Source organism: Tursiops truncatus, chromosome 9, assembly GCF_011762595.2.
Source record: "Tursiops truncatus isolate mTurTru1 chromosome 9, mTurTru1.mat.Y, whole genome shotgun sequence".
Lineage (NCBI taxonomy): Eukaryota > Metazoa > Chordata > Mammalia > Artiodactyla > Delphinidae > Tursiops > Tursiops truncatus.
In genome coordinates this window covers 80398947-80423069 of record NC_047042.1, presented here as the reverse complement: position 1 = coordinate 80423069, position 24123 = coordinate 80398947, and the positions used below count along the sequence as shown (strand labels likewise).

The window sequence follows — 24123 nt, the reverse complement described above, 5'->3', positions numbered from 1 at the left end:
TGAGAACCTTTTACATTTTCCATTCACAAAACATTTTCACAGATGTTAGCTTGTTAGTTCTTTCCAACATCCCTATAAGGTGTGTGTCAGAGTACATAGCCTCCCCAAAATTAGCTTCTTGGAAGGTATGGTTAAAATAATCTAGAGACCACACAGATTTAGGAAAGAATAAGTTTACTACCATCCTACTCAAAACCCTAAATAGAGAGTAGTTATATATTTGGAGTAGTAATAGGTGTGCTTACCACACATTCTACTTATTAATCAACTTATGTTTTTTTCAAACATTGAATTCCTACTGAATCCTATGTCTTAATAAAGGTAATGGGAGGTAAAACTATCTGTCCTTGAGATTACTGTGCTCTCGGTCTGGTGCAGAAATGGATATGTGAACAGATAGTCACAATATAATGCCAAAGAGTTATAATAAAATACATAATGCAATCCAGGGGAGGAACATACCTACCCGACTGGTGTAGGGTCAGTCAGAGAAGACTTCACAGAAAAAATAATTTTTTTGTCATGAAGGCAACCAGGTACTCTCAATTTTCAAATTGTATCCTCATGAAATTTGACTGTCTTTGGGCACCACTGACCACTTCCTCTTTCCTGAAATTATCTGTTTGGCTTCTTGGACCTTGGACCAGGTTCTTCCCTGGTTTCCATCTGACCGTATTTTTTCATCCTCCTTTACTAATCTTCCTGTGTCTGCTCCTTAAATTTTGCTCTTGCCATGCCTCCATTGTGTCATCTTCCCTTCACACTTTCCATTGTTCCTGTGGGTGAGAATTTGCTAATACATATTCATGATCTCAACTGCCTTGCATATGACTGTGCCTTTGAAATCTCTGCCCAGGGAAACTTAACTCATGAACACAGATCATGTGTTCATCTGATTCATGAGCTTCCTGGCTTGGAAGCTTTGCTGGGGCTTTGAATGAAGGACGCCATCACCTGTTCACTTGTTCTTCCATTCCTTCTTCATTCATTCAACAAATATTTATTGATGGCCATTGCAGGGTAGTCATCACATTAGGCTCTGGGATGCCACACACCAGGCTCTTACTCTCCTGAGGAAAATAAATTTAAATTGGTGCTTGGCAAAGTGTGGTTCACTAATTACATGACAGAATCACTGGAAGAAGAAAGACTTCTCTTAAAAATGCCAACTTGAGAGACCTTCAAGACAGCGGAGGAGTAATATGTGCACATCAAAATCCTCCCCACAAATACGTCAGAAATACATCTACAAGTGGAACAACTCCTACAGAACACCTACTGAACGCTGGCAGAAGACCTCAGACCTCCCAGAAGGCAAGAAACTCCCCACGTACCTGGGTAGGGCCAAAAAAAAAAAAGAAAAAACAGAAACAAAATAATAGGGAGGGGACCTGCACCAGTGGGAGGGAGCTGTGAAGGAGGAAAGGTTTCCACACACTATGAGCCCCTTTGGGGGTGGAGACTGTGGGTGGCAGAGGGGGGAAGCTTCGGAGCTGCGGAGGAGAGCACAGCAACAGGGGTGCAGAAGACAAAGCGGAGAGATTCCCGCACAGAGGATCAGTGCCAACTGGCACTCACCAGCCCGAGAGGCTTGTCTGCTCACCCGCCGGGGCAGGCAGGGCTGGGAGCTGAGGCTCGGGCTTCAGTCGGAGCACAGGGAGAGGATTGGGGTTGGCTGCGTGAACACAGCCTGAACGGGGCTAGTGTGCCACAGCTAGCCGGGGAGGAGTCCGGGAAAAAGTCTGGACCTGCCTAAGAGACAAGAGACCATTGTTTCAGGGTGCGCAAGGAGAGGGGATTCAGAGCACTGCCTAAAAGAGCTCCAGAGACGGCGCGAGCCGTGGCTACCAGTGTGGACCCCAGAGACGGTCATGGAACGCTAAGGCTGCTGCTGCCGCCACCAAGAAGCCTATGTGCAAGCCCAGGTCACTATTCACACTGCCCCTCCGAGGAGCCCATGCAGCTTGCCACTGCCAGGGTCCCAGGATCCAGGGACAACTTCCCCGGAAGAACACGCAGTGCACCTCAGGCTGTTGCAATGTCATGTTGGCCTCTGCTGCCACAGGCTCGCCCCGCATTCTGTACCCCTCCCTTCCCCTGGCCTGAGTGAGCAAGAGCCCCCTAATCAGCTGCTTCAGACCTAGAGACACATACAGACTGAAAGTGAGGGGATGGACAAAGATATTCCATGCAAATGGAAATCGAAAGAAAGCTGGAATAGCAATTCTCATATCAGATAAAATAGATTTTAAATTAAAGACTATTACAAGAGACAAAGAGGACACTACATAATGATCAAGGGATCAATCCAAGAAGAAGATATAATAATTGTAAATATTTATGCATCCAACATAGGAGCACCTCAATACATAAGGCAACTACTAACAGCCATAAAAGGGGAAATCGACAGTAACACAGTCATAGTAGGGGACTTTAACACCCCACTTTCACCAATGGACAGATCACCCAAAAAGAAAATAAATAAGGAAACCCAAGCTTTAAATGATACATTAAGATGGACTTAATTGATATTAATAGGATGTTCCATCCAAAAACAACAGAATACACATTCTGCTCAAGTGCTCATGGAACATTCTCCAGGATAGATCATATCTTGGGGTCACAAATCAAGCCTTGAGAAATTTAAGAAAATTGAAATGGTATCAAGTATCTCCTCCGACCACAACGTTATGAGACTAGATATCCATTACAGGAAAAAAAACTGTAAAAAATACAAACACATGGAAGCTAAACAATACACTACTAAATAACCAAGGTCACTGAAGAAATCAAAGAGGAAATCAAAAAATACCTAGAAGCAAATGACAAAGAAAACACAATGACCCAAAACCTATGGGATGCAGCAAAAGCAGTTCTAAGAGGGAAGTTTCTAGCAATACAATCCTACCTCAAGAAAGAAGAAAAATCTCAAATAACTAACCTAACTTTATACCTAAAGGAATCAGAGAAGAAGAACAAAGAAACCCCTAAGTTAGCAGAAGGAAAGAAATCATAAAAATCAGATCAGAAATAAATGAAAAAGAAATGAAGGAAACGATAGCAAAGATCAATAAAACTACAAGGTTGTTCTTTGAGAAGATAAAAAAAATTGATAAGCCATTAGCCACACTTATCAGGAAAAAAAGGGAAAAGACTCAAATCAATAGAATTAGAAATGAAAAAGAAGTAACAACTGACACTGCAGAAATACAAAGGATCATGAGAGATTACTACAAGCAACTCTATGCCAATAAAATGGACAACTTGGAAGAAGTGGACAAATTCTTAGAAAAGCACAACCTTATTAGATTGAACCAAGAAGAAATAGAAAATATAAACAGACCAATCACAATCACTGAAATTGAGACTGTGCTTAAAAATCTTCCAACAAACAAAAGCCCAGGACCAGATGGCTTCACAGGAGCAATCTGTCAAACATTTAGAGAAGAGCTAACACCTATCCTTCTCAAACTCTTCAAAATATAGCAGAGGGAGGAACACTCCCAAACTTATTCTACATGGACACCATCACCCTGATACCAAAACCAGACAAAGATGTCACAAAGAAAGAAACTACAGGCCAATATCACTGGTAAACATAGATGCAAAAATCCTCAACAAAATACTAGTAAACAGGATCTAACAACACATTAAAAGGATCATACACCATGATCAAGTGGGATTTATCCCACTTGAATGCAAGGATTCTTCAATATATGCAAATCAATCAATGTGATACACCATATTAACAAATTGAAGGAGAAAAGCCATATGATCATCTCAATAGATGCAGAAAAAGCTTTCGACAAAATTCAACACCCATTTATGAAAAAAACCCTCCAGAAAGTAGGCATAGAGGGAACTTACCTCAAAATAATAATGACCATATATGCCAAACTCACAGCCAACATCATTCTCAATGGTGAAAAACTGAAACCATTTCCTCTAAGATCAGGAACAAGACACAGTTGTCCATCTCACCACTATTATTCAACATAGTTTTGGAAGTTCTAGCCACAGCAATCAGAGAAGAAAAAGAAAGAAACGGAACCCAAATCGGAAAAGAAGAAGTAAAGCTGTCACTGTTTGCAGATGACATGATATTATACATAGAGAATCCTAAAGATGCTACCAGAAAACTACTAGAGCTAATCAATGAATTTGGTAAGGTAGCAGGACACAAAATTAATGTACAGAAGTCTCTTGCATTCCTATACACTAATGATGAAAAATCTGAAAGAGAAATTAAGGAAACACTCCCATTTACCATTGCAACAAAAAAGAATAAAATACTGAGGAATAAACCTACCTAAGGAGAGAAAAGACCTGTATGCAGAAAACTATAAGACACTGATGAAAGAAATTAAAAATGATACAAATAGATGGAGAGATATACCATGTTCTTGGATGGGAAGAATTAACATCATGAAAATTACTATATTACCCAAAGCAGTCTACAGATTCAATGCAATCCCTATCAAACTACCAGTGGCATTTTTCACAGAACTAGAACAAAAAATTTCACAATTTGTATGGAAACACAAAAGACCCCAAATAGCCAAAGCAATCTTGAGAAAGAAAAACGGAGCTGGAGGAATCAGGCTCCCAGACTTCAGACTATACTACAAAGCTACAGTAATCAAGGCAGTATGGTACTGGCACAAAAACAGAAACATAGATCAATGGGACAAGATAGAAAGCCCAGAGATAAACCCATGCACATATGGTCACCTCATCTTTGATAAAGGAGGCAAGAATATACAATGGATAAAAGACAGCCTCTTCAATAAGTGGTGCTGGGACAACTGGAAAGCTACATGTAAAAGAATGAAATTAGAACACTCCCTAACATGATACACAAGTATAAACTCCAAATGGCTTAAAGACCCAAATGTAAGGCCAGACACTATCAAACTCTCAGAGGAAAACATAGGCAGAACACTCTATGACATAAATCACAACAAGATCCTTTTTGACCCACCTCCTAGAGAAATGGAAAGAAAAACAAAAATAAACAAATGGGACCTAATAAAAATTAAAAACGTTTGCACAGCAAAGGAAAACAAGACAAAAAGACAATTCTCAGAATGGGAGAAAATATTTGCAAATGAAGAAACTGACAAAGGATTAATCGCCAAAATTTATGAGCAGCTCATGCAGCTCAATATCAAAAAAACAAAGAACCCAATCCAAAAATGGGCAGAAGACCTAATTAGACATTTCTCCAGATAAGATACACAGATTGCCAACAAACACATGAAAGGATGCTCAACATCATTAATCGTTAGAGAAATGCAAATCCAAACTACAATGAGGTATCACCTCACACCAGTCAGAATGGCCATCATCAAAAAAATCTACAAACAATAAATGCTGGAGAGGGTGTGGAGAAAAGGGAACCCTCTTGCACTGTTGGTGGGAATGTAAATTGATACAGCCACTATAGACAACAGTATGGAGGTTCCTTAAAAACTGAAAATAGAACTACCATACGACCCCAAAATCCCACTACTGGGCATATACCCTGAGAAAACCATAATTCAAAAAGAGTCGTGTACCACAATGTTCATTGCAGCTCTATTTACAATAGCCAGGACATGGAAGCAACTTAAGTGTCCATTGACAGATGAATGGATAAAGAAGATGTGGCACATATATACAATGGAATATTACTCAGCCATAGAAAGAAAGAAAATTGAGTTTTGTAGTGGATGGACCTAGAGTCTGTCATACAGAGTGGAGTAAGTCAGAAAGAGAAAAACAAATACCATATGCTAACACATATATATGGAATCTAAAAAAAAAAAAAAGGTTCTGAAGAACCTAGGGGCAGGACAGGAATAAAGACGCAGATGTAGAGAATGGATTTGAGGATATGGGGAGTGGGAAGGGTAAGCTGGGACAAAGTGAGAGAGTGGCACGGACATATATACACTACCAAATGTAAAATAGATAGCTAGTGGGAAGAAGCTGCATAGCACAGGGAGATCAGCTAGGTGCTCTGTGACCACCTAGAGGGGTGGGATAGGGAGGGTGGGAGGGAGACACAAGAGGGAGGAGATATGGGGATATATGTATATGTATAGCTGATTCACTTTGTTATACAGCAGAAACTAACACACAATTGTAAAGCAATTACACTCCAATAAAGATACTAAAAAAAGTGCCAACTTGAGGTTCCTTTCCAGACCTATTAAATTGTAATATCTAAGAACTGGGACCCAGTGAGATGTATTTTGTGTAAACCCTGTAAGAGATTCTGAGGAACATAATTTAAAATGCAGAAAATCTCTTATTCAAATAAAAAGAAAATCAAATAAATAAATGCATAATTACATACTGTAAAATTGCCATTGAAGAAGACTACAAGGTGCTGTGTGTTGTATAATAAGGGATTAAGGAGGGTTGATACCTAATTACCTGGGAGTTAGGCATGGGGAGGATCGTGCCTGGCCATGTGATTCATCAGACATGAGTTTGAAGTAAGTGTGATGCTAAGGATGACTCTCAAACACAAGCTTGGATGACATTGTTTGGTTCCTCTTTTTTCTCTTGCCACCCTTATCTCTATTTTCTTCACTATATCTTAAATCCAGACCATCTTCTTCATCACCACCTCTTCTAACGGTTCACAGGCTCTTGTTTTGCCTGGAATCATGACATTATTCCCCTATTTCTTATCGTTGCCTCTGTATTACTCTTTTCCCTGATATCTCATCACAGTGATCTCCAAAAGAAAAAAATATATTTTTTACATATTTATATAAAGTTTTTTTTTTTAGATGTTGGGGGTAGGAGTTTATTAATTTTTATTTATGTATTTTTGCTGTGTTGGGTCCTCGTTTCTGTGCAAGGGCTTTCTCTAGTTGTGGTTGCGGAGCACAGGCTCCAGACGCGCAGGCTCAGTAGTTGTGGCTCACAGGCCTAGTTGCTCCGCGGCACGTGGGATCCTCCCAGACTAGGGCTCAAACCTGTGTCCCCTGCATTAGCAGGCAGATTCTCAACCACTGCGCCACCAGGGAAGCCCTATATAAAGTTTTATATTTATATTTTACATGTGATCACGCATTTGGTTAAAATCCTTTAAACATCCTCTATGGCCTTGAGAATAAAATCTGAAAACCAAAACCTGGTGCTGCTTACAACATCCTTCATGCTCACTGACGTTCTTTGGATTCCTGTCACCATTGCCTTTCATCTGGAATTCTAACAGCCTCAGCGTGTTTGGTGATTGACCCATATCTAGTCTTGGGTTCCTTCAGTCTTCTACCTTGCAGCGCAGCAATTCTTCTAAACGATAAAGCTCATCATGCCTATCCTTGTTATAACCCTTCAGAAGATCCCAGCTACCACCTTCAAGATAATACCCAAATTACTCTCAGTGGCTTATAAGTTTCTTTGCGATCTAGCATCACCTCTGTTCCCTAGCTTGCTTCTTACCAATTCCCCCAGTGCTTTTATTTATACTTTTGCTATTCTTTATACCTTTAGTTTCTCCAGGTTGTTATGACTTCTTACCCGTGAATCTTGATGTCTTTTTTTTTTTTTTTTTGGCTTGAGATCCCCTTCCCTGGTTTACCTCCTATACATCCTTCAGGCTGCTGTTCACACATCCCTGAAGCCTATGCTTGGTGGCCCTGCTGGATCCTCTTTTAGCAGTACCATTTCCTCACCCCTTTTCTTTTTGGGGAGTTTCATACTGAACTGTGACTGGCCCTCTGCTTATCTGTTTCCCCACTTGCACTGTCTCTGGAGGCCAGCAACCATGTCTTGGTCACTGTTGAATCCCCACATCGAACCTTGTCTAGAACATGCAATATGGCTTTTTATACAGCAAATGAAGGACTGAGTATAAATACTTCCTGACTGTATCAACATAGTTTGCATATTTAAAAACTAACAGCTTTATTGAGATAATTCAAATGCCATAAAATTTGCCCATTTTAAAATACATAATTCAGTGGCTTTTAGTATATTCACAGAATTGTGTATCCATTACCACTAATTTTAGACCATTTTCATCACCTCCCAAGAAATCCTGTACCCTTGAGTAGTAACTCTCTATTCCCTTCCCTCCTTAACCCCTAGCAGTCACCCATCTACTGTCTGTCTATGGATTTGCCTATTCTGGACATTTCATATAAATTAAAATCACACACTGGGCTTCCCTGGTGGCGCAGTGGTTGAGAGCCTGCCTGCCGATGCAGGGGACACGGCTTCGTGCCCCGGTCCGGGAAGATCCCACATGCCGCGGAGCGGCTGGGCCCGTGAGCCATGGCCACTGAGCCTGTGCGTCCGGAGCCTGTGCTCCGCGACGGGAAAGGCCACAACAGTGAGAGGCCCGCGTACCGCAAAAAAAACAAAGGAACAAAAAAACCACACAGTATATGGTCTTTGTGACCGATTTCTTTCACTTAGCATATTTTCAAGGTTCATCTATTTTATAGCATATAATAGTACTTTATTTCTTTTTAATATTTGGTTGAATAGATAAAGCACATTTTGTTTATGCACATTTGGGTTGTTTCTGCTTTTTTGCTCTAATGATGCTATGAACATTCATGTACAAATTTTTGTGAGAACATATGTCTCCAGTTTTCTTAGGTTAAAATTACTTAGGAGTGGAATTGCTAGGTCGTATGGCAATTCTGTGCTTAACTTTTTGAGGAAGTGCCAAACTGTTGTCCAAAATAACTGCACCATTTTACATTGCCACCAACAATGTAAAGGGTTTTACTTTCTCCACATCTTCAATAACACTTGATACTGTCTGTATTTTTTAATATGACCATTCTAGTGGGTACTATGGTTTTGATTTGCATTTCTCTTACGACTAATGATGTTAGACATCTTTTCATGTGCGTATTGACTACTCATATGTCTTGTTTTGAGAAATGTCTCTTCATTTCTTTTGCTTATTTTTAATTGGATTGTATGCCTTTTTAACAGTTTAATTCTAAGAGTTTTAAAAAATAAAATCTGGATATAAGTTCCTTATCAGATATATGATATGAAAATATTTTTGTCCACTCTGTGGGTTGTCTTTTCACTCTCCTAATGGCATCTGTTGAATCACAAAAGTAATACTGATGAAGTCTAATTTATTTATTTTTATTTTGTTGCTTATTCTTTTGGTGTCATGTCTTGTCCCAGCACCACTGTTGAAAAGACTGTTTTTTCTCCATTGAATTTTCTTGTCATCATTGTCAAAAATCAATTGACCATACATATAAGAGGTTATTTCTGGGCTCTCAATTTTATTTCAGTAATTAGTCTATCTTTATGCCAGTATCATGCTGCTTGATTACTATAGCTTTGTAGTAAGTTTTAAAATCAGGAAGTGTGAATCTTCCAACTTCACTCTTCACTTTCAAGATCATTTTGTCTATCCTGGGTCCCTTATACTCCCATATGAATTTTAGGATCAACTTGTCAATTTCTGCAAAGAAGCCAGATAAGATTTTAATAGGGATTATGTCGAATCTCTTGATCAGTTTTGTATTTCCATCTTGGCAATGTTAAATCTTTTGATCCATGAACTAGGGATTTCTTTTCATTTATTCATTTCTTTAACTTTCTTGAAATGATATTTTGTAGTTTTTAGTTAAAAAAAACTCTTGCACTTTACTTGTTAAGTTTATTCCTAAGTATTTTATTTTGATGCTATTGTAAATGAAATTTTAAACTGTATTTTTAAATAAGAGTAGTCTTTGCATTTGTAAAGGTTATGTAGATCTGTAATATCATATAAAACTAGGACTTCAATCTGAGAATCATCTCACACATACTATCTTTTCCAAGGACACTAAACCTACTTACCACTTTGAACAGAAGTAGAAAGCTTTGCATGACCCAAAGGAAAGGATGAATATTACTGAAGCAATATATATCTATATACAAACATATCTATATATATGAATGTGTATACTAATATATTGAGAAACTGTATTTTGAGTTGCATTATCAAATTAATTGTGCAATGTGTAGTCATTCATATGTGAATCGTATGATTCACAAAATATACCAAATTTTGACATTTTAGATACTCATGCTAATTAAGTGCACTTGTTAAAACTATTGACTATATGGAAATTAACGAGTAAACCTTTGAAAAGATGCCCAGTTTCACTGGAAATGTTTGCATGTACAATCTGCTGTGACATAAGTCAGATGAAGCGTTGGGTTTTTGAATACTGCAGTGGCAAACTAGTCACCACAATGATTATAATACTATGCTTATTTATAGAGCAAGATGAAAAGAGCTAGTTAAGGACGATATGACTAGATATCAATTATCTTTAAATGTTATATTTAAAATTTTCCCACATGTATAGTAATCATAACATTGAACATACCACTTAACATGTGGGAAAAACACTGTAGTAGAGGTATTAAATTGAGCGAGAATTTTGTAGTGAATACTGGAAATGATTAATTATAGTGGGGCATTTAATTGGGAAATATTCTTGTAGTCCTTTTTTTTCAGGAGTTATTAAAACTACACAGAAGAAAATTATTCTATAAAAAATAATGTCTTTAATTTATGAAGCATTACTCTAGGTTGATTGGTCTGGGAAGATGAAAGATGAAAAAATGTAAGCACATTCACGCAGAAAGTTTTGGTTTTGTGGTTGCTGGTATATTTGTCTGCAGTAATAGTAGAATTTGACAGCAGAAGCCAGCTGACGGCTCACATTCTATGAAATGTACTGGATTGGAGCCTACAGAATGAATCACTATTGGTGAACATTGTCAAGACAGGAATGGGCTATGGTTTTATCCCTAGAAGGTCTATCTATATAACTATCATCCATTTGTTAGAACACATGTTTTAGACAGAAAACATCCTAATATCAGAATAATGCCAAAGGAGAGGAAGACACATGGTTTAAATGTACGGATATGGCTTCTCTTTTTATGCATTATGGAAGATGGTATTATTTGTTAATATAGCAAAGCAAGAGAGCTGAATGATATTTGTCGATGCTTTGTAGCACAGTTGTGAAAAATAGGAAGTTTAATGTACTCTCAAGTAGTAGTAATTTTTTTTTTTTTTTTTTGTGTTACGTGGGCCTCTCACTGTTGTGGCCTCTCCCGTTGCGGAGCACAGGCTCCAGACGCGCAGGCTCAGCGGCCATGGCTCACGGGCCCAGCCGCTCCGCGGCATGTGGGATCTTCCCGGACCGGGGCACGAACCCGTGTCCCCTGCATCGGCAGGCGGACTCTCAACCACTGCGCCAGCAGGGAAGCCCGAGTAGTAGTATTTTTAATTTAGCAACATATCCAAAATAAATTATGTGTCTCAGATACTAATGTATTTATAAGATCCTGACTCAAGTGTTCGCTACTTGTTCTTCCTTGGGGTGGATATTAGTTGGTTCCCAGACTTCAACTATGACATCAAAACACAGTACAGTTATACATAAATAGATTCCCTGATGAAAATGTAGTCATGTATGTTTAACATGTTTACTGAAACATACATAAATTTTCTCCATTATATTAAGAAATGTAACACATATGGCTTGACTATACTGTTTTTACTAAAGAAAATTTACAACTGTTAAAAAATTGTGGTAGTTTTCATTATCTTATAACTTTAATTTTTATTTATGAAAAACATTTTTCCACTAGTTCAGTATTCAGGAAACTGATCAAGTAAATATAGTACTTAGCTTATAATGATGAATATTTATCCTCCGTAATGAGGCCTATCAGATTTGGATATATTTCTTTGTTAATAAGTCTTATTTCCTTATAGAAAATAAAGTGTATTGAGAATTAAAGAATTAGACATGTGGGTAGACAAGCTGACCTTTAAGGTCTCTACCAAACTTGAAGTTTAATGTTTCTGAGATTTTTTTGTTTTTACTGCCTTTTTTTTTTGTTTTAATGGTAACATTATATAAATCTATAGAAGCCCCAAACAAAATGCAATTTTGGTTTTACAATAATTAGCTTTGAAACATAACCTTCACAGAGAGTATTTTATTATCTTATATAAGAGTCCATTAGGGTATAAAATCAATATTTTAGCCACTCAAGTGGAGCATTTCATTTTTCTCAATATTTTTGAGAGAAGCCACTTTCAATTTAACTTTTTTTCTTACCTAATGGAATCTTATACATAAATAAAATAACTTTTCTAAATCATTAAAACCTAATAGAAAATTAACAGGGTTATGATAGATTGCTTTTCCTTTGTGGTGAAGAGACAAGGTAGAGCTAATAGTCTTGAGTGCCCTTAGGACACATGAATTACCATCTACTTTCTCAAGGGAGGATATTTGAAATTAAACATGCATGAATTATCTACTCCACCTGGGGGAGATCTGATAGCCCTCAGCAAGTGTTGAACTTCGGGGCTACAATTCTCTGCCCTCCACTATTCACCCCACATTCAAGAAAGGAAGGCATCCTTTAGCAATAGATCTATTTATGAGAACAAGCTCAGTCACATAGTTCCCCAAAGGGAGGCAACCTTAAGAGTGATGATAGAATATTGCTGACACTAGACACTTTGGGGCATGTTTTTGGTATAAGATAGTTGTCACTACCTTCTCAGTAGATTCTCAGTAGACTACTCTACTGGTGGTGGTCACAGAATGGGTCAGTAAGCTTAATTTGAGCTGCATTAGTTTCCTATTGCTGTGTAACAAATAACTCCATATTTAGCAGCTTACGACAATAAAACACTTATCATCTCACACAGTTCCTGGAGATTGGACATTCAGAAGCAGCGCAGCTGGGTTGTTCTGGCTCAGGGTCTCGCATGAGGTTGCGGTCAAGGTGTCAGCTGGGGCTGCAGTCATCTAAAGGCTTGACTGGAGCCAGACGATTCACTGTCTAGGTGGCTTCCTCACATGCATGGCAAGTGGGTGCTGACTGTGGGCAAGAAGCCTCAGTTCCTTTCCATAGGGCTGCTTGAGAGCTCTCATGACAGTCTGGTTCTCTCCCAGGAGTGAGCAGTCCAAGAGAGAACAAGGCACAGGCTAAAGTGTCATTTATGACCTAGCTTCAGAAACCACATGCAGTCATTTCTGGAATATATTATTGTTTACATAATTCAGCCCTATTTAAAGTGGGAGAGGACTCCATGAGTGCATGGTTCCAGGAGGTAAAGTTATTGGGGGCCATCTTGGAGCCAGACTATCACAGCAAATGGTAATTTTTCTTTGGGGTTTTTATAGAGCTGGTCTTGGGAAAATAAGTTTTTTTGTTTTATTTTTTTAAACATTCCTTTAGCTCTCCTCTCTGTGCCTCTTTGAGCTGTACTTTATTTCTAGAAGCCAGTACTTCCAAGTTGACTCCTTCTTCCTCAGGGGTGCCCTTCCTGTCCTTCCTTGCTCACAAATTCAATAAATATTTGAGGACAAATTGTGTGTCAATCACTGTTTGTTCACATCAGTGAACAAAATCCTTCCATTCATAGAGCTTACCTTTTATATAGTAGCAGCTTTTCATAATGAGTTGTCTCCTATGATCCATAATTTCTGGTTTGTCCTGTTAGCATTCTGTGGGATCTGATGCTATTTCCAGGTGATAGTGTCAGAACTGATTTGACTTGTAGGACACCCAGCTGGTATCCAAGGATTGCTTGGTGGTGTGGGAAACCCCACTTCCCTTGCCCCCTCACGTTGGAATCGGGTCCAGAACCTTTAGTAAACAAATTTAAGGAAAGAGGTCAATGATTGGCAAAATTCCCTTAGAATAACAAGTTTGTTTTAATAGAGGTATTCTGTGATCTAATTCAAAAGAGTACAATGGAACTTTAAGGCCCCGAAGCAGAGAGAGATCTCAGCAGGGGAACTCGCTCATTTGTGCCAATTTCACTGCTTTAAGCCTACTTTTGTTCAATGGAAAACATAACCATCAAGCTATCTCACTCAGCACGGTCTTTTCAACAATGTGAAAATGCAAGAGTGGGGGAATAAGTGAATTTTAAGCTTAAACAGGCAAAAACATTAATATGAGAAGTGTCAGAGATTAAAGTAGCTAATTTTGCCATTTCCTTTCAAAATTGACGCAGTGAGATTTGAATTTCCCCAGATATGGTGGAAAGACTTGGATCACGATTTCTATGTGTGTTTATAGCCTAGCCAGTGTTTCAGGGACTCTGGCATTTATATCTGAGCTTAGCTCTAACACGTTTTTCCATGGGACTTATTTTTTTTTCTGTTTTAAAACTGTCTGGGCCAATAAATCTTTCTCCAAATGTCAGATTGGTCAACACCAAGGAGGTAAATGGAACGTAATGACACTCATCAAGTTGATGATGTGAATGATTTATTGGACCCAATCATTTAGCACTTTCATAAAGTCAATATTAGGGAAAGAAACTCTAGGCTCTTATTATGGTAAACTGTACTGTCAGCATTCAGTGACTTATTACAAACCTGTGGCTAGGATTAGGATATTATAAATGGGGGACAAATGGAAGGCTCATTAATATTTTATACCCACAGGTGGAAGACATGCAGTGGGCCAACAGAGAACACACTCACCCGGCGTCTGTCTGCAGCCTGCCCTGTAAGCCCGGGGAGAGGAAGAAAACAGTGAAAGGAGCTCCTTGCTGCTGGCACTGCGAGCGCTGTGAAGGTTACAACTACCAGGTGGATGAGCTCTCCTGTGAACTCTGCCCTTTGGACCAGAGACCAAACATCAACCGCACAGGCTGTCAGCTCATCCCCATCATCAAACTGGAGTGGCATTCCCCCTGGGCCGTGGTGCCTGTGTTCGTTGCCATTTTGGGAATCATCGCCACCACCTTTGTGATCGTGACCTTTGTCCGCTATAACGACACACCTATTGTGAGGGCTTCGGGACGCGAACTTAGTTACGTGCTCCTAACGGGGATTTTTCTCTGTTATTCAATCACCTTTTTAATGATTGCAGCACCAGATACAGTCATCTGCTCCTTCCGACGGATCTTCCTAGGACTCGGCATGTGTTTCAGCTATGCAGCCCTTCTTACCAAAACAAACCGAATCCACCGAATATTTGAGCAGGGGAAGAAATCTGTCACAGCACCCAAGTTTATCAGTCCAGCATCCCAGCTGGTGATCACCTTCAGCCTGATCTCCATCCAGCTCCTGGGAGTGTGTGTCTGGTTTGTTGTGGACCCACCGCACATCATCATTGACTATGGAGAACAGCGGACTCTAGACCCGGAGAAGGCCAGGGGAGTGCTCAAGTGTGACATCTCTGATCTCTCGCTCATTTGTTCACTAGGGTACAGTATCCTCTTGATGGTAACTTGTACTGTTTATGCCATTAAAACAAGAGGAGTTCCAGAGACTTTCAATGAAGCCAAACCTATTGGATTTACCATGTATACCACCTGCATCATTTGGTTAGCTTTCATCCCCATCTTTTTTGGTACAGCCCAGTCAGCAGAAAAGGTAAGTGGCAAGAAATGCATTGCCAACCCTTTTCCTGGATTTAACTTCTTCCTTTAGGATGCTTTCCCTTCTCTCTTTTTGGTTCACTTATATTCTCTCAAGAAGCTTCAGTGTTTTATATATATATTCAAGGTCACTTTGCTCTGAATATGTGTTGACTAAGGCTGATTTTCCATGAAAAACACTTTAATGTGTCCTCCTTGGCAAGGTGGAAGATTGACAGAGCTCACATCACTTTCTGGGTCCCTTTTCCCAGTTCTGTTATCGACTAACATAACTGTTGTTTTCCAAACGTTAAAAGAGGAAGGGAGAAAGGGCAGACATGATTCACAGGGCTGAGCTATTCCAGAGGTTTCTCAGTGCATGACAAATGCCTCCTTTGCCAGTTCTAATGTTACTCTCAGAAAAAGCTATTCCTTAATAATTATGATGGTTTTAGTCACAGAAGCAAACTGCAACAGCAAAAACTAAGTGGCTTAATTCAGTCTGAACTGTCGTACTATTTCTCTTTAGCTCCCATTCTTATTATTTTTCCATATGTGGAGGATGGTGGTGAGGGATGAAAGAAGAAGCAATGGGCGATTATATAATGCAGTTTATATTTTTTTAGAAGTTGAAGATCAACTGAATTTCCTGAAATAATTTTCTTTTGTTACTAATCTTCCATTAACTTCACCACACAAAACACTGCATGTAAAGAACATCTGTGTGTGAAAGGAAATACATGCTGAACTGGATGTATGTGTTTCTATGTATAGAAAAGCAGAGAACTAACGTTAACCATGACTTTCAAGGTTTGGGTGGTGTGATGGAGACAACCAGCTTGAAAAACAAAGGCAAATGCTACCGTTCTAAAGGGATAGCTCTTCAGCCCTAATGTGCATATGAGAAAGTTCTTCTCTCAGAGTGAGGATGTAAAGATTATTCCATCCTCCATCATCAGAAGTCGTGAAGAAGTCAAAACATTCGGGGAGGGGGGCATTATATTCCATAGGTTCTAACATTCCAAGGAAGGTCCCACATGACTCTTAAAATGCCAACTAATTCAGAGGAAAAAATACTCAACAAGGGCATGGAGAGCTCATTAGTATGAGCATTCATCCCTTACTCGATCAATGTGGTCTTCAACTTTGAAAGCCAAAAACGTACTTCAGCAAACCTGCTGCTGAATAGAGCAAACTTGCCATGGGTTCCAGACCTGTGACCTTTCTTGACTTGAATGGCCTGATGAAAGTCCACAAATATTTTACGTAGGACCATGCTCATGGCGGGAAAATAAAGTAAGACAGTTTGGGACACGAAACTTAACCACTAGAAAACATTATATCTTGACATACACAGATGGGAATTTATTAGGATCAAACTTGTAAATTTAACATAGGAAGGGATGTGTCGCTCAAAGTTTATTAGGTCTGTTTTGACATGGTTAGTTGGACTAGGCAGGGAAAAATATTGTTTTTCAGTGTCTAGAAATGTCCACATTATGTGAATTATTGATAACATCAACCTAACTGGTACTTGTATTTGTGTTTGAACCTAGAACTGTCTTTTTTAACATATTGTTTTATCTAGAGAGGGCCATAGGAAGTTTATTTTGTTTTCTTGTGGACAACAAATATTTAACCAAACAAAATCTCCTGAGTTCTGATATCTAACTCCCTTTTCTTTTGTTTTCTCTCCCTTTACATTTTATAAAAGACAGTCTACTCTTACTTTTCATGTTGTGACGTCAAGGATCTGGGGGAGCAATATAAATGCTAATAAGATGTTAGTTCTATTCAGGGAACTCTTTCAGTGACTCAATTTTTAGAAGGAATTTTTAGAATAAATAAAATCGTGGTCCTACATCAAGCTATTGGGCGCCTTCATAGTAATGCAAACATGCATCATAGTAAGTTTTTTTTAAGGTAACTGAAAAAAAAACAAATGACCATTGTCTCTCAGATAAGAACTCTGCAGCTGTCCCCTGAGGAGCAGTGATGGAGACAGTAAGAGTTTCAGGATGAAATGGACACATGAATAAGCCAGGGCTGGAGGCTGCCCAGTGCTGGGCCTGTGGGAGCTGTACATCCATCTGAAAACCTGGAGTGTATGTACATACTTATCGGTGTGGATCTATCAATGCCTCCAGAGAGATGACTGAATGCTAGCCAGAATTCTTTTTTCTTTTTTAGCTTTGTGCAATCAAAGTAAGTCAGAGAAACACACTGTAAGACAGATTTATAAAATATGTTAATTGGAATTTATTTGTATTCATGATATGATTGAATGTGGAAATGAGTGAAGAAATCAAGAAGGAACACTAATTCTAGGAATTTTCAGAACATTGGAAAGTGCTCAAATTATGTAGTTAGGCTTGGAGTTGCTGAATTTAGACAAGCTTTGCATCAAGAGCTATTATTTGATAAGTAGCTAAGAGTTGCTACTGAAGTATTTTGTGTAATACACTTATGTGTCATCCTAACACTTCACGTTAAAATTTGCTTCCCGCTATTCTCTGTCAAAGTATCTTTAATTACTCAAAACAATACACAGAATGTTTGAGAGTGTTTATCTTTTCATGTTGCTAAAATTATTGACACAGATATTAAAAGCGAATACAACTTTTATATCTCTAAAGGCAGGCTTTCTCTAAGTTTTATTGACTTTGGAGGACCAAAGAGCTGGTCAGTTCTACATTGTCCTTTATAAAGCTCAGCCAGTTAACCCCACGTTATCAGCTTGAAGTGTGTGCAGCAGTCAGGAGGCACACACAGCCATTAATTCAGCAGATCCTTATTGAGCACTGTGTCCAGCATTGTGCTAATTACTGAACCATGTCAGTCAGTATCCCCGAGCCTTCCTCGTACAAAGGCGCAGCCGGTCTCCCAGCTGATGCTGCCTGATGCCTGTCATCACCAGCAAGTACCAGGTTCCAGGGCAGGAGAAGATCAGGCTCAAGGGCAGGGGGAGATGGTGAGGAGTCAGATGTGAGACGAGAAAGCGAAGAAAAGAACTGTGCATCCTGTAACTATGCATCAGTGACATAGAATTTGTAACACGGAAGAGCAAAATTTCTTCCAGTAGGCATTTAATTATGTTTCATGGAGTCATGTCTACAGGAAAAAAACCCATCTAGCCACACAGGTCTCTTTGAAATTACAAGAGAAGTAGGAATAAAAAGTAAAATTAGTTGACTAATTTAGACAGATGTTTTAGAAAACCTCTGAGTAAAATCAAGTTATAAAGGGACATTTGTAGCATTCATGAGGACAGACAGCTCTCCAAAGTATGTCTCCAGCCAATGATAAAACACCACTTAATTTTCCCACATTCTTTTTTTTCAGATTTCACAATCAAGATGAATCATGTTTTTTCCTATAGATTTTAATGACATCATTTATTAGCTTTATATCTACTACGGCATTTTACTAACTCATAGTTTAAATGCACTTTCTTTTTTCCTAGAAAAAGGTGGTGTGAAGGAAGGGCAGACACACTGCGGCACAGACAGGGACCAACTCAAACTTTCCTAATTGGGTTGAAAAGACAAAAAATTAAAATATAATTAATGTAATAGTCAGGAGGAGAATCCTCAGGGTGGTTAGGGGCTGTTAGGATGGCAGAAATCTCTTAAATACATATCTTACCATCTCTAATTGGGTTCATAAAGTCTAGATAATCAGACAAAGGTTATGACACTGCCAAGCTCCAAGGAGCAACAGTGCTTCAAGCAGAGCACAGGATGGAAACAAAACAAAACACCCTCAAAACGGAAAAGAAAATAAAACTCCAAACTGTCAAGCACCCCATATGTCCCAAACCAGCCTTTCTTCTTTCACCTTCTGGATAAGTCGTGTAGCCTCTATTTAGTAGCTTAAATAAAAAACCTGGGGTTATCTTAGACCCCTCCCGGTACTCACACTCACCTCCTCTCACCTTCAAATGGCATCCTGTATCAGTTCATGGAGGGTAAGCCATGTTTGTCTGATATATATCTGAATGAATGCATCTCTTAACATAGAGACTTTCATGTAATATATTCTGAATAAATACCTATTGAATGAGTAAATAGAGTCCCTTGCACAATGATGACATACTATAATAATAAAAATGCTTATTATTAAGTTAGAATACGGCATATAATGGTAACCTTATATAGTCATCATATTGTGATCCCCACTGCAACTTTTTTTTCCTGAAAAATAAGTTTTCTCCTTTGAATGATGGGCCAAATACATTTCTTTTTAAAAATTTTGTCAGTATCACTTATTCTGATATGGGACTGCTAAATATTTAAGGAGAAATATGAAAAGGAATTCTAATAGCTATCCTTAGTTCTGTCTAAAATACACAAAACACAAAGGAGAATTGATGCTGTTTTCCAGGTGCTTTGCCATGTCAAAAGTATTTCCCTTATTCTTTTACTCTGTCAATTGTAAGGTGAATGAGTGGAGTAAGGAAGAGCATAAGCTCTGGAGTGGGAGGATGTGGGTTCAGATCCTGCAGCTCTGCTAAACTAGCTGAGAAAATTCAGTTAAGAGGCTAAATTTGTGCAGATAGAAATACATTTCCTGGGGAATGCAAACTCAGATATAAAGCAGCATAAAGCATTTGCCTGCCATCTGTGCCCAGCCCTATTCACAAACTAAAGCAGACTTGAGTTCATACCATTTAGGAAAGGGCAGGAAGATGATTGACTTAAAAAATCCTCTCGTCTCATTATGGTGTATTTTTGTATTAATAGATACCTCATGGTAGTTTTGCTGAGAGTTATATGCTAGGAGTCATGAGGCATGTTTAGCACGTAATAGGCAATCAATAGATACTGTCTGTTATTACAATTAGGCTGTGTTTCACGCGGGCAGGGATCTTATTTTATTTCGCTCACCATCATCTCCTTGACACCTAGCATAAAACCGTGCCCGGAATGGGTTCTCCAAAAATATTTGTTTAATGATTGAATGCATTTAAAATTATCCAGATAATTGCATCAATTTCTCCAGCTGTCTGCGGAGCATCCCAACCAGACGTGTTTTCGCAAACACAGGGGCTTGCCTGAGGGTAGAGCACACAAGATTACAAAAGTTAAAGATGGAGAAAAGAGTCTGAAGGACTAGGTAGAAAGAGAAGAGAGTGTTGTTCCTGAGGCAGTAATGTAACTGCCTCCATATACTTAGCAGAAAACACTAGAGGAGAGGAAAGTGTCATCAGAAAGCAGTTGCTGGAATACTTGGGTTAAAACTGAAAAGTTGAATAACTCTAACAAGAGTTGTGAGAGGTAGTTCTGAAAACAATAATAAAATCCCTGCTTTAAGGAATAGTCCGGATGAGAAAAGAACAGCCTGAAAACCTGTGGTAAGAGTGTCAATATAACCTAGATAGCAATGGAAGTAATTTTCAGAAGAGATCAGACCACCCATAACTGTCTCCTAACTTTTCTCCATTTCTGTGGAAAGGAGGGAAATGGAAACAATGATCAGTAACCATCTTGTGTGTCTGTAATTGTTGTAAACCTCAGAGCGTTTTCTTTCCTTGTTCACTTACAGTCATTTGAAGCTGATTCCTTTAAAGGAATCTCAGGTTACAGAACTATTTCAGGTATTATGGTGGATTGTGTCCAGGCAAGATTAATCATACCAGCCTGTTACAATCAACTCTGGAAGGAAAAACCAAATAAAAAAAGGAAAAAGAAAAAAAAAAACTGGAAAAGAAAACATTTATAGGATCTAATTTATGCACTCAGTAAAAATGATATGCTCGTGATGGTGTAGAAGAAAAAAATGAAATTAAGGAGATTCTAGGGCACAGTGTAGGCAAATCTGTTGAGTAGCTCTTCTAGAGAAGGCTGCCTTAGCCAGGCTTATTACTTTTTTCCCTTTGTGTTACATATTACTGCTGCAGAATATTACCAACTTGCACATTTAGGGCAACCCTTTGGGGGGATGCCTATCTAACTGGACAGCACAAAGAAATGTTTGCTCCATGAACCTTGCTTAGATTCCATGATCCCACTTTTTGGGGGCTCAGATGAAGCTGTGTGGTCTGGGGGTACTTAATTGAAACATTTGGTGAGGTTGTGGTATTTGCACATTTCTCTCTCTCTCTTTAATTGAAATTGAATTTACAAAGGATTTGAATTTTCTATACCCAGGTTACAATAAATTAATCGATTAGACAGTTTAGATAGTCAACCTGGGAATTTAGTCCTAGAGTTCACATATCTCACTAAAATGGTTTGGCCTTCTTAATATCTTTGAAATGCTGTAGAACTAGATTTGATTAAGACCAAAATGTGAATATCTTCTGAGACATAGTGACCATGACTTTATTTCAAAATGTTTAGCAGGAATACCATACAAATAGACTTACTTTTTTTCTATATAGGCAGAACTTGAATGACATCCCAGACTGTTCATAGTACAGAACACAGTGACTAATTTACTTACGTAACTTCAAATTGCATTTTCCATGATTCAGTAGCTGCTTATATCTCTTGGAGCACACAGGGTGCCAGGAAGAGCAGATTGCAAGCAAATAGTTCCTTTTGGCTGTAACCATATATACATTTTTAGGTTGGGAAATTTTTTTTTAAATCTCTAAATACAGTATCACATGGATTAGTACCACCCATCCCAAAGTGTAGAGAAATATTTAACCAAATATTAGTCTAAATTCCAGGCCATTTAAAGTGAGTGCAAAGCAGATTTATTTGCATCATTAAAAGAAATATAAAGAATACTTAGTCTGGCTTCTGGTTCAAGATACGGGCTGGCACAAACATATATATCGATTGCCTCTAAGGTGATAATGAAACGAAAAGAAGAAGGAAAGAAAAGGAAAAGAAAATAAGGGAAGAAAAGGGGGATGGGAGAGGGAGAGAAAGGGAGGGAGGGAAGGAGAGAGACAGAGAGAGAGGGTCATTATAGGCATAGCTCGGAGATATTGCGGGTTTGGTTCCAGAACCCCATGATGAAGCAGATAACACAACGCGAGTCACAGAGCTTTTTTCGGTTTCCCAGTGTGAATAAAATTTATGTTTATACTACACTGTAGTCTATTAACTGTGCAATAGCATTGTATCTAAACAAATGTACATTATTTAATTTAAAATACTTTATTGCTAAAAAAATGCTATCACCTGGAGCCTTCAGAGAATCATATCTTTTGTCTGGTAGAAGGTCTTGCCTTGATTTTCATTGCTCCTGGCTGAGCAGGGTGAGGGCTGCTGAAGGTTGGGGTGGAGCTGTGGAAATTTCTTAAAATAAGAAAGCGCTGAAGTTTGCCTCATTTGATTCACTCTTCCTTTCAATGCTGTTTGATAGCTTTTAACTCGGGGTAGAACTTATTTCAAAATCAGAGTCAATCTTCTCAAACCCTGCTGCTGCTTTATCAATTAAATTTATGCAGTATTCTAAATCTTTTGTTGTCATTTCAAAAATCTTCATAGCATCTTCACCAGGAATAGATTTCATCTCAAGAAACCACTTTCTTTGCTCACCCATAAGAAGCAACTCCTTGGCCATTAAAGTTTGAACACAGGATTGTAGCCATTCATTCATCTCTTCAGGCTCCACTTCTAATTTTACTGCTCTTGCCATTTCCACCACATCTTCAGTTACTTCCTCCACTGCAGTCTTGAACTCCCACCCCAAGTCATCCATGAGAGTTGGAATCCACTTCTTCCACACTCCTGTTAATGCTGATATTTTGACCTATTCCCATGAATCAGGACTGTTCTCAATGGCATCTAGAATGGTGACTCCTTTTCAGAAGGTTTTCAATTTACTTCTTCCAGATCCATCAGAGGAATCATTATCTATGGCAGCTATAGCCTTATGAAATGTATTTCTTAAATAATAAGACTTGAAAGTCGAAATTACTCCTTGATTCATGGGCTGCAGAATGGATGTTGTGTTAGCAGGTAAGAAAATAACATTAATCTCCTTGTACATCTCCATCAGCGCTCGTGGGTGACCAGGTTTATAGTCAATGAGCAGTAATATTTTGAAAGGAATCTTTTTTTTTCTGAGCAGTAGGTGTCAACAGTCAGCTTAAGATATTCGGTAAACCAAGTTGTAAACAGATTTTCTGTCATCCAGGCTCTGTTGTTCCACTTACAGAGCACGGCTTCAGAGTAGATTTAGCATCATTCTTAAGGGCCCTAGGGTTTTTAGAATGGTAAGTGAGCACTGGCTTCAACGTAAAGTCAACAGCTGCATTAGTCCCTGACAAGAGAGTCAGTCTGTGCTTTGAAGCTTTGAAGCCAGGCATTGACTTCTCTTCTGTAGCTATGAAAAGTCCTAGATGGCATCTTCTTCCAATATTCTCCTTAAACCTCATGAGCCAACCTCTGCTAGCTTCAAACTTCCCTTCTGCAGCCTCCTCACCTCTCTCAGCATTAATAGAATATAAGACAGTTAGGGTCTCACTCTGGGTTAGGCCTTGGCTTCAGGGAATGCTGTGGCTGGTTTGATCTTTTTTGGGGACCACTAAAACTTTCTCCATATCAGCAGTTAGGCTGTTTAACTTTCTTGTCATTTGTGTATTCACTAGAGTAGCACTTTTAATTTCTTTCAAGAACTTTTCTTTTGCATTCACAACTTGGCTAATTGTTTGGCACAAGAGATCTAGCTTTTGGTCTCTCTTGGCTTTCGATACGGCATCCGCACTAAGCTTCATCATTTCTAGCTTTTGATTTAAAGTGAGAGACTTGCAACTCTTCCTTTTACTTGATCACTTA

The 24123-nt window shown here is 38.8% G+C and overlaps 1 protein-coding gene across 1 annotated transcript in view; it reads left to right on the top strand.

Annotated features, from left to right (window-relative positions):
* The window catches only part of GRM8 (glutamate metabotropic receptor 8), a 755367-nt gene that overhangs the window by 637012 nt on the left and 94232 nt on the right, over window positions 1–24123 (top strand). The window contains exon 9 of the mRNA XM_019924505.3: window positions 14466–15401. Within this exon, the coding sequence (XP_019780064.3) occupies window positions 14466–15401 (936 nt within the window). The remainder of the gene's footprint in view (window positions 1–14465; window positions 15402–24123) is intronic.